We start from the raw sequence: 14,265 nt of genomic DNA, 5'->3' as shown, positions 1-14,265 counted from the left end.
CCAGAGTTGGGTCGAGTTGAGTTAGTTTCACTATAGTGTAAGAAAAATTCCTTAGTTTTATCTACCACTAATTCTCTTTGTTAAAATTTCTACCCGATTTCCTCTCTTGTTGTAAATATTCCTAACCGTCCCGACGACCTTCAACGGTTCGAACTGCCGGACTAAGGACTTTCAGGGAATATTAATAAAGAGAGAATCCCAATGTCTCTGGACAAATCACCAAACATTTATTATGTTCTGGAATTATACAAAGCGTTTCTCGCGACTTACACTATGATTTCGTACCGAAATACCGCCAATTATCTAACGACTCTTCCGACTCTTATTCGAATTTTCGACGACTCTCTCAATCGACTTCTCGATTTCCCCGCACTCGTGAGAGTGTGTCTTCTCTCGTCTCGAATCGCTTTTTTAGCTTTTTCTTCCGGATCTTCTAGAAGCTTCTCGATGTTTCCCGAATCGATCTCGTTTTCGATCCTGCGTCCTTTGTGCTCTCGAACTTGCGCGCGCTCTCCACTCTACTATCGATATCGGTTGCTCGCGTAATCGATTGTCGAAAAGCGCTACCGTTCCCGGCTGCTGGCGCCACCACGCGGCGCTCCTATTCGTAATTTTTCAGCTCGGCCCTCCTGACCTAACTTCGACTCGAAGTTATAGCAATCCGCTTTTCCGGAGTGATATCTCTTTCTTTCTTTTTCCCAGTTACTCCTTTGAGAAATCGTCAGTCGTCTGTCATCGCACGCACTTACCGGTAATTATACTTAAAACTAACGCTTTTACATCTACCCATCACCTTGTTTGTTAAATCTACGCGTATTATATGATGTGTTTCATACCGGATTTTTTTTTTTCCTCTATTGGTTCCATAGTCGGTCGCACGAAAGAATCGTGTCAAGCGGCCTTTGTGTTATGTTAAACCCTGGTATGTCGCAAATCACGTAACGATTGTTTCCCAGTGCCTTTTTAACGGGAGCGGTGCACTTGAATACGGTGCATTTGGACACAGCCAATCACAGCACCGTGTGATTAGAAACATTTGTAGGGTCCCTTGGAACAGCGACTTGTGATTGGACTGTGTCCAATTGTCCCGTGTCCAACTGATATACACCCCTATTTGACCAATTGGAGCAAAGTCAGCCAAAATCGAAGTTAGTTAATTCGACAAAATCTAATCTACAATCCGCAATCCTCAATCTCCAATGCGTAGTCTGATTCTGGCTTTACGTATATTATAGAATTTCAGTACTGGCAATAAATTTCGGAACGCAGTCTTTATTATTGGCCAATGAGAGAGCTTGACTGAACTCAGCCATCTTGGCAATAAACCATGAATATAAGCATGTCTTAAGATGCGAATACTGCTCTGTAATTGGTTCATGCATCTTAAGACCGTACTTAAGATGATCTTAAATATAAAATCGGACTATGAATATCGACATTAGTGGATCCACTTTTTCTTAATTACTTAATTACTTAACACATTTTAAAGCCAGCGGCACACGATGCTTGTTTTCGTACTGGATTGCTTGCTGGATGGAAATATTCTATTCTAATTGGTCCGTTTTCAGAAATGCACCAATCAGAACAGAGTATTTCCATCTAGCAAGTAATCCAGCATGAAAACAAGCATCGTGTGCCGCTGGTATAACACACACGTACACAAGACTAGTTTATTGGTCACATATTATCTAAAATATCTTGTAAGATAATATGCAATCAATAGGCCTGTTCTTTATAGCTGCACTACTGAACTAGTGCAATAAGTTAGAGTGAGAAAACATATATTTGTCTCACTTCAATATATTGCACCAATTCAGCAGTGCAGCTACAAAGAACAGACCTAATAAACTGGTTTTGTGTACACAGTGTACGCAACTGGAAAGCACTCAGTATACATAGGGTGCGTTCCGTTTCCACGCATGATGCGCATGAAACGCAGCGTTAGGGTGCTATTTCACGTGTCGTACGACAAGCTTTTTGAATACATTCATTAGTTGACGAATAGAGAACCTAAAAATATTCTATTCGCCAACCAATAAACGTATATGAAAAACTTGTCATACGACACGTGAAATAGCACCTAGAAATAGCTCTTAGAATGACAGAAATACGAGAGTGAGATAAAAAGAAAGAGAGAGTACTCGGATGGGAGCGTCCCGAACCAAACAACGGCTATTACGTAAACTATCACATACTTATAATTTCTATTTTACCATGTAAAAGATATTTTGTGTGCCCGTGATCATAAATTGCAGTTATCATTAAAATACATAAAAAAATATATTTCTTTAATCGTTAATAACACTTTTTTATTTTTTCTTCAAATAAATTATTACATTAAAAAAAAGTTATACATTTTGCTGCAGACGCAAGTTGGTGGCTAGCAGTTCATGGTTATAGTCAAAGTTCCGAACTCACTATCGTAAGCACTCTAGACTGGCAAGCTTAGGGTGCGTTCCTACTTAGCGCGTCACGCGTCGTGTCGCCCAGGTGAGACCCGATTGACCACAGATTGTAATGATTGGTTCGATCTAGTAATTCATTAGATAATTCTTTTCATCGGTTGGTTGTGTCCAATCGTACCGTGGTCAATTAGGACGCTTCCGTGTCGCCCTCATTAAGTCAATCAAATCGTCCCATTTTATTGTGTAACTTTATACCACATGTTTGCAAAAATTCCCTATTTTACAATTTGAAAACGTTACTTCTTTCTATATACGATCGAGTTTTTGTGGAGTGAGTTTCAGAATTTTATTTTAGTTAGAGTTATAAATATATTATGTACGCGACTTTTATATACATTTAAGTTCTACCTATAAATATTTCTAAAGTTTAACAATACCTTTGATATCCAGTGAGAATTATGATATAATCCATGTTTCACTGTATGATAATTAGAAATGTATATTTAATGGCCCAATCTCTTGTAATCTAATTTTTCGAGCTGCACTAACGGTCGCAGTTGCTCCGCGAACATCCTCATGTCCTCCGCGATGGCATCCTGTCCGGTAGGTGCTAGCACACTGAGCTCCACTAAGTAACTCTGTGATATCGGCTCCATGCCGCCACCTTCCATCTTACCCTGATTCATCTTGAAGATCTTTGTTACAGTAACTTTCATACGACCCTTGCGGAACATATAACCACGTGCTATGTATTCAAAGTCCAGTTTACAGCCCAGCTCAGTCAAGAACTCTACCACAGTATTGCTGGTGGCTATATCAATGCTGCTACGAACAATTGTTGGTCGTGACTTATCACCTATCTCTGGCTGACCAATATATCGTAGCTGCCATGGCATATCTGCATGATTTTGGTCCAATGCACGTCGGACACGCAGGAGTAATGGCTGCTCTGGTGGTGTACCTCTAGAAAAATAAAAAATATTTTTAATAAAAGAGAGATGAGCATTAAACATTGTTTTAAATTATCCAAAGCAAGCTTGGACTCCTAAGTACTCCCAAAGCATATAAATAATCTAAAACAAGGTTAAATTCTTAAGTTAATAAAAAGGAAAATATTAAATGGATAGTTATAACACTTATACGTACTTGCGAATGCTAAAACACATCTCATGATCATCAAATTGCTCATGTCCAACATCAACATTATCACAAAGACCACCCAATCTGTGCAACAGTACTTCTACACAACTGTCCAGTACAGAGCCCTGCAGTAGGTATTCTTGATTGGGGATTATATTGGATTTAATTGCAGCAGTGAGATTGTCTACAGCAGTGCTGATGGGAGCAGTCATGATTGTTCTCGTGGATTTGAACAAATATTGAACTCAGTGCTGCTCAGAAAAACACAAGCTTTATGTAAAGATTAATAAATAATTGTTTCTTTTCTTCTTTTTCTATTGTTTCAGATTATTACCTCTTTAAAAATACTATTGAGTATCTCTTTTGATGCAAGATAAATTTTTTCCTGTAACACATGCACAAGTAAATGTATATAAGTAGTAAATATCGCTTTTCGATAACAATCGTTTTGCGATTGTTTGGTTTACTTGGATCATAAATTGGGATGAATTAGAGTAAGTTATAATCTAATTACCTTTTTGTCAAACAACCAGTCTATTTAGTAGCTGCATACAATCTCTTGCAGTTTAAAAAATGAATGTGTACACAAGTAAATCTATTCTTTTTATTTGCACTGGGATTGCATTAAAATTATACTTTTCTTGTTTTTCTTAAATTGAGTAAAGAGAAGAGCCTACTACTCTGTAAGTTCCATTCAATTCCATCATTGACCATTGACTGCATTCTGAACCAGTGCTGCGAGATCGGGAAATTTTTGGTGCGTTCGCTTTAGGCGCTTTGCGCTGTAAACATTATTCTATCTTTTTCCCGCAGGTAATGAACGGTAAAGATAGAATGATGCTTAAGCGCGTAAACGAACGCACTAAAAGTTTCCCGATCTCGCAGCACTGTTCTGAACTAGGGATAGGCAAAAAGAATCGATGTTTAGAAAACATCGATATTCGCTTATTAAAGATGGTATTACATATAGAAAGTTGTGCACCGATTGGCTGTCGGATAGAGAATTTCTAGAAACCCTAACATTTTCTATACATGTAATACTATCCTCAATAAGCGAACATCGGTGTTTTCTAAACATCGATTCTTTTTGCCCATCCCTATTCTGAACTGTATCGGGAAAAGTACACATTAATCATGTACAGTGTGAATCTACCATTATTAAATTTAAAACCCACACATCGGCTGTGTTCCGAAATTCACTGTCAGTACTGAAAATCTATAATTCATGTTACGTATACTAGAGATCCTTGAATCAGATCCTTAAATCCCGAAATAACATCTTGAAGTTAGATCGGTGACGCCATGTTTTGTCAAAAATCGGAAGCAGCCGTAGCGGCAAATATAATTTGTAAAATATGGAAATTTGGAATAGCAGCAAAATAAGTTATATGGATCAAAGAATAAACTTTAATTTATTGCTTATAGGTGTTCTCCGTATCTTTTACATTTACCTTCATTTTACTTTTTAAGTAAAATCTAAAAATTGTTGGCAGATATTTTAAACATAAAATATAATAGTTTATTATTTTCAAGACTAATCGATGCTGCGTTCGGAAACACATATTGTGTGTACACTACTAGACGATAGCCGTTGGAGTGAGCAAATTATAAGAGTGAGATAAAAAGAGAGAGAGAATACTCGAGTTTCTGTATGCAGTCCGATTGTGGTTGGTCAATTTACTTGAAAAACGGAAAACGTCTTTACCTATTTTACGACACTCTCCACCAGAGGTCACCACATTGATTCCTGCAAACCTTTCAAATGCTCTTGAAAAGTTGCTCCTCTGTTGACATCATATGTCTTATCTCGGTTCTAATATAGACTCGGTATCTAATAAAACAATTTATTTTTCTTCTCATTTCGATTAGTATTTATCATTACGTACATGAAAACTATTTCTTTCATGTGCAAATAAAGTTCTGATTTGTTAATGACAACGAACAACGTAAACGACAATGTACAATTCCTCATGTCAATGGTCGATTTCGCGTTATATTTTATTGCCATAATTGTTCGCGCGTTCTGACATTTTTGTTTAAAATTAATATATTAAAACTTTTAGATATCTTCTATCACTTCATGTGAACTCGAGGGACTAAATGAGTGCCCCAGACCAGCATATATGCGTTCTGTGCAATGCGAAGTTTAAATCTAAAAGTGTGTTGCAGGAACACTTCAGGTATGTATCATAACCAAGATTACGGATCTTTAAATTGTCAATCAAAGCTAATTAATTATCATTTCGCGACGTTATTGTCGCAATACTTTAATGGATCTATGTACCATATTGATATACAATATAAAAAATATAATACAGAATAGCTTTAACTTTATTTTTTATATTATAAGAACTTTGATATAAAATATGGAATATTTTATATTTCTTGTAGAAAACATGGAAAGGAGTTAGACTTGCAAGGAAGGCCACTTAATAGGGATGACATGACCTATATTACTCAATGTGACATATGTCTAATAACATTTAATAAGACAAGTACAGCAATAAACCATAGGTTCAAAGTACATCCTAATGCACCAATAAAATTTTACTGTCACTATTGTGGAAAGCTGTTTCCTGTAAAGGTACATGGAGTCTGATATCTTGTTCTTCCATTTCTTTAGATTAGCAATAATTTTATATAATGCTTGATTTTTCAGACTCATAGAGACAATCACCAACTTTCACATGATATATCTGAAAGTGAAAGAAAGGAAGATCATAGAAAGTGCAAAGAATGTAATGTGTTATTTTACAATGAGAAGGCTCTGAAATATCATTATCGTTGTGTTCACCAAACGTAAGGTCCATTAAACATTTCTTTTAATACTTATTTAATTGTTACTTGACTAGTTATATTTTTCAGAATGGCGCATTTGCTTCAACCTTTAACCACTTCTCCTCCCAATAACAAGGTTAAAATAAACTCCATGAATAACATGATAAACATGTACTATTGTCATTTATGTGGCATTGAGTATCTTAGAAAATACAATCTACAGCGACATCTGAAGAGAATACACATGCAAGTAAGTATAATAATTTGTAACTCAAAATATTGAATATAAAGTTGCATATTTTATGTTTTGGTACAGAATGATGATGTGCCCCTGCCAGCAGATGTGATCAAGTGTACAGTATGCTCAGCTGTATTTTGTAACAGAAAGGCCTATGCTGTTCATAACAGATATCATAATCCAAGTGACTTGTACATCATCGCTGAGGAGCAGAAACATAATATAATAAAAAAAGAGTTTGATATTAAAGTGGAAACCACAACTAATAAACATGTACGATTGAAAAATCCTAAGAGGCAGAGAAGGTGTAGATGGAAGGTAAGTTGAGATTTTATTTTAATTTTAATGATTTTATGATGTCAAAATATACTACAATTTAACATAACTTTAACAAAACAAACTGCAGAATGTGGAAGCAAAGGAAATAAAACTAGAAATGAAACAGGAAGTAAAGCAGGAAATAAAAGAGATCAAGCAGGAATACATGTCGTTTTCTGACGACGAAGCCGCGTGTACCAATGGTTCTACGAGTCCAGTAACTTCGAGAGAAATTTGGTGTTGGAACAAAGAATTTCCTTCAGCTAACGATAGTTTCTTCGATAATTGTGAAAAGATCCCATCTGTTTTTCAAGAAAACTCTGTTACGTGAAAAATTTACGCGAGCCACGTGATCATTGCTAACTTAATTTGGTATTTTTATATTTATTCATTTTTTTCTTACGATTATTATCATGATGAATTGCAATATTGTGACGTAGAAATATGAAATTTCAGAGGACAACACAGTGGAGTATATCGCGTTTTTAATCTGATGAGTAGTCTTGTGATTATATTCTTCCAACCATGATTGCATCATAAATATGGTTAAAGAAATGCTACAATTCTTATTGCAATTTAATTCTAGAATAATAATTTGCGATTGTTCCTCTTTTTTTCTATTTCTAGATCACTTTTAGATTTTATATTATTATGATAGTGCCACAGATTTTATTGTAAATATTAATATATTTGAAGTCGATTTATCTATTAATCTTGAGTACTATACATAAGATTTATATCTTTATATGTAAAACATATTTAGAGATATATACATTGTATATGTATATATATATCTGCGACACTGTCGAGGAACAGTTATTATTTGTAAATGTCTTTATAACATATTTGTGATAGAATCTAACAATGTTTCATATAATGTAAAAGTTTAATAGCAATTGTGTTTTTAATCACTAAGCATTCGCTAACCAGTGTAATTAATATAATATATTTTGCTTTGAGATATTCAGAAATCATAAGACTGTTATAACTAAAAGTTCAAGAGATGTACAGTGTGGTTTTTCCTTCACTACAAAATTATTATATTGTTTGCTTGCATATTAGTTACATTTTGTGTATTTTGTATTCATTCTTTTTCTCTAAAGTGTATAGACATATCTATTTTCAATTAATAATGTCAATATCTGGGTACAAAGGTATCAGTGGATTAGGTTAGCTACTAGTTATTGCCTCGTTTCTTAAATTACGGATCGAATTAGGTATCCGATTATTTTATACGATATCTGGGAGCTGAATAACGGGAGTGTTGAATTATCCTAGAAATGACTCTAGAAATTGTTCTGTTTATATTGACAGTTTTATTTAAAATCCGAAAAGTACCGGAGAACCAGAAAAAGAAATCAAATTAATATTGTTAACATAATTAACGATACAATTGTAACGATAACTATAAAGCATCCTACAAAGATCATTTGTGCGTTATATTTGTGGAACTCGAGTTTGACTGATACGTTTTACGTTTGAAGATCGCGCGCTATCTACTGGGGAATTTTTGCGCGAGGAGAGGATTCCACTACACGAGGTCTAGGAATCTAAAGACGCGCTACGTTGGTGACGCACTCGTCAGCAGCGAGAAGGATGCGGTGGCCATTTTGGATTATCGGCGTTAGCATCGCGAGTTTTCGTGCATGTATGCGTGTGTGTGTATAGTGTGACTAGGAAGTTCCTCGCGTACACCTTGAGCGCGTCACGTCGTCGAGTCGAAGGATTGATTGTTGGTGATAAGTCGCATCGTGTGATAACCCCGACGACGACGGTAAAATGGGCCGTAAGAAGAAGAAGCAGTCAAGACCTTGGTGCTGGTATCCTTTTCTTCCGCTTCGCACAAGAACTCTGAGAATGACGGTGACGATGGTGACGACGACGACGACAACGACGACACAAGCAGTCGTCGCTTTTACGTAACCGTATTTTTAGATCGTGCGCTTTCGTGGTGATGCAGTTTCGAGAGGCACGATCAAGACCGACCGTACGGCGATGATCCGCGTACGGGAAAGTGAAACGATCGATTCCCTCGGGAAAAATTGCGAAATTGCGCTCGATGAGGAGGAGGCATGCGAGTGTTGCTCGTGGCGAAGGCGGGGAAATCGATATACGCGATCTCCTCGCGCCACCGCGCCACACGTGCATCTGTGTGTGTGTATGTACGTGTGAACGCAGCTGTTTCTCTCCATCGACGCATACGACGCATTACACTATGATGTAACGGAAGCTGGCCTATGTGGAAAGGCTTCGTCGCGGAAATAAATCCGGGAAAATCGATTTTCTAACAGCTCCCGCGAAATTATAAGTATTCCTCCAATTCCGAGCTCGATCTCTCGAGCTATGCCTGGCCAGCCAATAATTTATTTGCGTTCTAGCAACAAGCAATTGCAAAAAATTTTGTTTTTTATATGAAAAAAAGAAGAGATTGCTTTCTTTAATTCGCTTTTCATTAGTTTCCATCAATGGATTCTGTATTTTTAACTGTTACCTCTGACATTATTTACTCTATAGCTTTGGCTTGACGATGTACACAAAAATACTACTTATAACACAAACTTTTCATATGGAAAATTCCTTAATTTTTATCAAGGTACTGCAATCGAGAATTTGAAGATGAAAAAATTCTCATTCAACATCAGAAGGCAAAACATTTTAAGTGTCACATCTGTCACAAAAAATTGTACACGGGACCAGGACTTAGCATACACTGCATGCAGGTAATACGATTGATTCTGTTGTATCTGAGTAGCATTCAAATCTTTCTGATATATCTTAGGGTACTCAATTATTGTGGAAATTACCCAGATACTTGAATATCATGATTAGGATATATGCATGTCAACAAAAATAACAAGTAAAATTAGCTGCTACAAAATCAGTTATTGCAAAAGTAAACCAATGATAGATCTGTATTAGTTGGAATTAGTATTAATTCGGTTTTTTTGTTCCAACTGCTCAAATATCCTATTATTTTGAGCAATATCCAAGTATCCAAGTTGTATCTGCAAGTTTGAGTACTGAATAGATGCCTAGTAGCTAATAGCTACATAATTGACTAATATGTTATAAACTAGACATTACTGATGTTACACACAAGACTAGTGTAAAGTCACAATTATCAGACTAATTTTTCCTTTATTATCCCTGTTATTGTAGGTGCACAAGGAGACGATAGACAAGGTTCCAAATTCTTTACCGAATCGTAGCGACATCGAGATAGAAATATATGGAATGGAAGGTATACCTCCAAACGATGCAAAGGAACACGAGAGACAGAGGAACGGTGGTAGACCAGGTTCGCCCAGTTCTGGCGAGGATGAGCCGGTGACGAAGAAAGCAAAACCGGAGGGTTTGCTGGGCTCCGCGCCAGCGATGCCGGGGATGGCTGGGATACCTGGGATGACACCACAGCCTGCTTTGCCACCGATGCCGCCTGGTATGGCGCATCCCGGTATGGCACCACATCCTGGTCTACCGCCGCATCCTGGAATGCCGCCTATGCATCCCATGATGCCGATGGGCCACGTGGGCCCACCGTTCATGAGCTCAAGGTGTGTGTTTGTGAACCCTTACAATCCAGGAAGCCATTATAATGACGTAATAGCAATTTTGTGAAATACAACTGCAATTTTTATTATTATCATTATTATTATCCACTTTTCTCGCAAGAATTAATAAAGAAAAAAAATTTCAATATAAAAACTTAAAAAATTTTTTAAATAAAAAATAAATGCACAAATATATGTCATATATATTTTTAATATTGTGTTAGTAAAACTTTGAAATTCATGCTACTAATAATAGACATTTTGTTTTATATTTAAATTTTTTTATTATGATATACGTTTTTGCGTAATTTCTTATTATATTATATTATGTTTATATCTATATCTATATATATATATATATATATATATATATATATATATAAAATTTAATATATATAAAAAAATTTTAATTCAAATATTAAAAATCGCCCCACATTAAACCATAAGGATTAATTATCTATACGTGTGTGTCGAGAGAAACACGTTTTATATTATTTTATATTGTTTTTATATTGGTCTTACATTATTTTATATTGTGTAATTTTTGTATTATATATTTGTTTTATATCTTTTTATACTTCAGGATATTTTAATATATATGTCGTTATGTTTCTTTTTCAGTATGATGTCCGGCATGGCTGGTATGCCATCCGGCATGCAGCCGCCAGTGTCGGGCGCGTCGATTCCGCCGACGCGTCCGCTCTTCCCGAGCGCCGCGGCCGTCTCGACGGCGGCGTCGACGGCGGTCACGTCCGCGCCTCTTGGAACAGATTTCAAACCGATCACGTCGGTGGCGGGCGGCTCGATAGGGCCGGTGAAGCCGACATTCCCCGCTTACAGCACAGCCGAGACCACTGGTAACACATCCAACAACCTCGGTGGCGATCAAAAGGTGAATTTAATTGCGACCACCGGGGCTGCCAGTAAAATCATTCATCCTCCGGAAGATCTCAGTTTGGTGAGTCCACGCATTTGTATTCCCGGTATATCATCGGGATCTATTGGAGATCTAATTCTGGTTTTTTATTTTTTTTTTGAGCTGACTTAGTTATTTCCTTACTAAGAATTGATATTTCAGCTTGATAAAGAGAAAATTTCTTAAATAAAATAAATCATTCAATTTTTTAATTATTATTTAGTAATTAGTATCCCGTTTAGTATATTGTATGATTACTATATAGTATTACACTACATAGTTACTATATAAATATTACACCATCATACACAGTTGGTATACTATATGGATATTATATAATTATTATAATTATTATACTATAAGTTAATATATCCTATATTATTTTATTATTTTTGATATACTATTAGTACATCATTTGGCAATTAGTATACCGAAGTTTTTCTTTCGATCGATATATGTGGCCTGTTCTAACATGTACATGTCGGTCGGTGTGTCTTGCAGGAAGAAATCAGAGCGAAGCTGCCGAAATACCAACGTCGTGCCGATGAGCCGCGATCGGTGCCGTCAGAAGCAAGCCAACAGCAACAGCAGCAGGTTGCCGCGCTGCAGCAAGCACAGCAACAGCAGCAGCAACAGCAAGCGCAGCAGCAACAGCAGCAACAGCAAGCGGCTGCTGCGAACGCGGCCGCCGCGTTTCAGGATCAGCAGCAGCGGCAGCAGGCGGTTGCGCTGAGCGCGTTGCAACAGCAACAGCAACAGAGGTTTCCGAGGCCGCCGCAGGTGATGGTGCCGGCCTCGGCGGCCGCGATGCCTGTGAACTCAGTCGCCTTAATGGCACCACTTATGCGACACACGATGACATTAGCCGCGCCTGCTCTCATTCATGGAGGTAACATGATGCGACCGCCCCCCATGGGCATGCCACCAGGTAAGTCTCTACGGGTTTGAGCTCCGCAAAATCTCCGCGGCCCTTCCTTTATGCCATCGCCGCCAATTCCCTCGTCTGTTTATCTCTCCCTCGGCCGTAGTGGACATTACGAGGATACTCCTTCCTTCGAAATATCACTCTCCGCCGATTACTGAGCGTTCTCTGCGGCTGTTTTGCATCTTGATGCGAAAGCGAGCGTCTCTTTGAGCCTCTCTCGCTCGCGAGAATCCACAGCCGCTTATAACAGACGCGAGTCCGTCGCGTCGGGATGCAGAAACCGAATTTCCGATGGAATATCTTGTTTCTTCTTTTCTCATTCTTCTTATGATGACTCTTGAACGCTTGCGTTAAATTCTGTATGCTAATTTTCAGTCTCTTTCTTTTCTTAACCGAATTTGTTGCTTGTGGAAATACTTTTATGGTCTAGAGTTTTTCAACTCTTTGTTGAAAATTGATTGAGTACTATGTGTGATACATATGTTATATTTAGTACAGTATTAAAGGCTTAATTTCAATTCTGCCAGGTGCAGAGGTTACTCAAACCGCGCATCATGATAAGACGCTACTTCATGCGTGGTATATTGAAAAATTGCTTTTGTTTCGTCATTTCTCATCGATGAACCAAGATTCCATCGGAAATCCAAGTCATATCCTTGTACATGACTGCGTGAACGCAACTTTCATCTATTACCCCTACCTAGTTTCGCGCGGTTGATATTCGATAAAGTATCCTATCTTACACGGGAAAAAAATAAGACGGAAGAAGAAAGTGGAAGCTAAGTACTTTTTGAACGATAATCGACAGTTTTATCTCTACTTGCGTCAAATTATATTCGCCGTGACAGTTGACTTTGTTGTTCGAGAGAAGTTATAATTAAACGTGCTGTAAGAAAAGATAACGAGAGTGATAAAACGGATCGGGAGAGGGCAGGAGTCAGAAATTTAATGACGTGTGCGTGAAATTATTATCTTTAAAAGAAACAAATAGAGAGAGAGAGAAAGAGAGAGAGAGAGTGTGTGTGTGCGTGTGCGCGTGCGTGTGTGTGTGTAAGAAAGAGATAGAAGCGAAAAGAATCACGACCACTGTCCGGTATAACTGTTAGCACGCTCTCAAGATTTTTCAAGCGTACACCAGATTTCAATTTCACGACACAGCGTGTCTTGTGCGTTCACGTTTTTTTAACGGTGCGTTTGCAGGGCGCCCGGTCACTCCTTGGTGAGTGTCGAACGAACCCAGTCTGGTTACTAAAACCGCGTTTTATACCAAGCGCTACAAAGGTTGGTCCTTAGCAATTAGCATGCGGTGACATGGCCTATATACATATATCTATATATATACACATATATATATCTATATATACATATATATCTTGTTATATTTATTATTCTTATATCTCGTTAATTAATCTTATATTATTACTATCATATATCATTGTCATTAATCGCATACATTTATTACGTATACGTGTATAATATATACGTACAGCAGCTCGCGCAAATGTTCGGAGGCTGTCGTTCACATCCGGGACTCACTCGTGTCGCCGACTCGAACAGCTTTCGCGAGCTACCGTGGGTATATATTTCCGTATATTTATATTATATTGTCACTGGGCAGGTTGGGTCGAGCGGCCAACGACACGTACCTCCTACTTCCATCCGTGTTCCAATTTCTCCGACGAACGCCACGAAAGATCGCACTTTGATTTTGACGGGGACCCTCGAGTCCGGGACTTCGTGCAAAATGCCTTCACTCGTAGAGACTAGAGTAACGGAAATTAATATCGTAAACAGTAGACATAACAATATAACGATAAAAGTGCAAGAAATCGGTCGTTATATAATTGGCGCACCTACTCTGTTACGTCTCCAAATTATCTCATTTTCTGTATTTCATCTTTATCGATACGTTTCTCGTTTGTGTACGACGCTCTTGCTATTTTTCCGGCCAATGACAGAGTATGAAAGATTATATACACACAATTCTTTTTCTT

The 14,265-nt window shown here is 37.6% G+C and overlaps 3 protein-coding genes across 8 annotated transcripts in view; 2 read left to right on the top strand and 1 right to left on the bottom strand.

Moving 5' to 3' along the window:
- Nucleotides 1-2,292: 2,292 nt before the first annotated feature.
- On the bottom strand, nucleotides 2,293-4,309 carry LOC116847195 (mediator of RNA polymerase II transcription subunit 18). Of its 3 annotated transcripts, XR_004378694.1 has the most exons (5): nucleotides 4,060-4,307; nucleotides 3,880-3,930; nucleotides 3,552-3,796; nucleotides 2,843-3,368; nucleotides 2,293-2,680 (listed from the first exon to the last, which is right to left on the bottom strand). XR_004378694.1 is itself a non-coding variant. In XM_032821934.1 (4 exons), exons 3-4 carry the CDS (start codon nucleotides 3,755-3,757, stop codon nucleotides 2,909-2,911), a joined length of 666 nt encoding a protein of 221 aa, XP_032677825.1. In that variant the 5' UTR covers nucleotides 3,758-3,815; nucleotides 3,880-3,930; nucleotides 4,060-4,309; the 3' UTR covers nucleotides 2,306-2,908. The 3 variants fall into 3 exon arrangements, 2 of the variants coding, with proteins under 2 accessions (XP_032677825.1, XP_032677824.1); XM_032821934.1 differs by having other exon boundaries at nucleotides 2,306-3,368; nucleotides 3,552-3,815; nucleotides 4,060-4,309; XM_032821933.1 differs by lacking the exon at nucleotides 2,293-2,680 and having other exon boundaries at nucleotides 2,738-3,368.
- A 961-nt stretch (nucleotides 4,310-5,270) lies between these two features.
- On the top strand, nucleotides 5,271-8,228 carry LOC116847191 (zinc finger protein 384-like). Of its 4 annotated transcripts, none has more exons than XM_032821923.1 (7): nucleotides 5,271-5,372; nucleotides 5,609-5,725; nucleotides 5,937-6,129; nucleotides 6,205-6,344; nucleotides 6,411-6,573; nucleotides 6,640-6,879; nucleotides 6,968-8,227. In XM_032821923.1, exons 2-7 carry the CDS (start codon nucleotides 5,646-5,648, stop codon nucleotides 7,208-7,210), a joined length of 1,059 nt encoding a protein of 352 aa, XP_032677814.1. In that variant the 5' UTR covers nucleotides 5,271-5,372; nucleotides 5,609-5,645; the 3' UTR covers nucleotides 7,211-8,227. The 4 variants fall into 4 exon arrangements, with proteins under 4 accessions (XP_032677814.1, XP_032677817.1, XP_032677815.1 ...); XM_032821926.1 differs by having other exon boundaries at nucleotides 5,359-5,503; nucleotides 6,968-8,228; XM_032821924.1 differs by lacking the exon at nucleotides 5,271-5,372 and adding an exon at nucleotides 5,375-5,524 and having other exon boundaries at nucleotides 6,968-8,228.
- Nucleotides 8,229-8,465: 237 nt separating this feature from the next.
- LOC116847190 (BUB3-interacting and GLEBS motif-containing protein ZNF207) overlaps nucleotides 8,466-14,265 on the top strand; it is a 15,662-nt gene continuing 9,862 nt past the window's right edge. Inside the window, exons 1-5 of the mRNA XM_032821922.1 lie at nucleotides 8,466-8,699; nucleotides 9,473-9,599; nucleotides 10,039-10,433; nucleotides 11,052-11,388; nucleotides 11,848-12,274. Of these exons, the coding sequence (XP_032677813.1) occupies nucleotides 8,659-8,699; nucleotides 9,473-9,599; nucleotides 10,039-10,433; nucleotides 11,052-11,388; nucleotides 11,848-12,274 (1,327 nt within the window). The 5' untranslated portion in view covers nucleotides 8,466-8,658. The remainder of the gene's footprint in view (nucleotides 8,700-9,472; nucleotides 9,600-10,038; nucleotides 10,434-11,051; nucleotides 11,389-11,847; nucleotides 12,275-14,265) is intronic.

The sequence above is a fragment of the Odontomachus brunneus genome, unplaced genomic scaffold (genome assembly GCF_010583005.1).
Source record: "Odontomachus brunneus isolate Ranch 3 - 2012 unplaced genomic scaffold, Obru_v1 Obru_scaffold_075, whole genome shotgun sequence".
Taxonomy (NCBI): Eukaryota; Metazoa; Arthropoda; class Insecta; order Hymenoptera; family Formicidae; genus Odontomachus; species Odontomachus brunneus.
The sequence above is the reverse complement of the archived record's forward strand: the minus strand, read 5'-3'. Positions and strand labels throughout refer to the sequence as shown.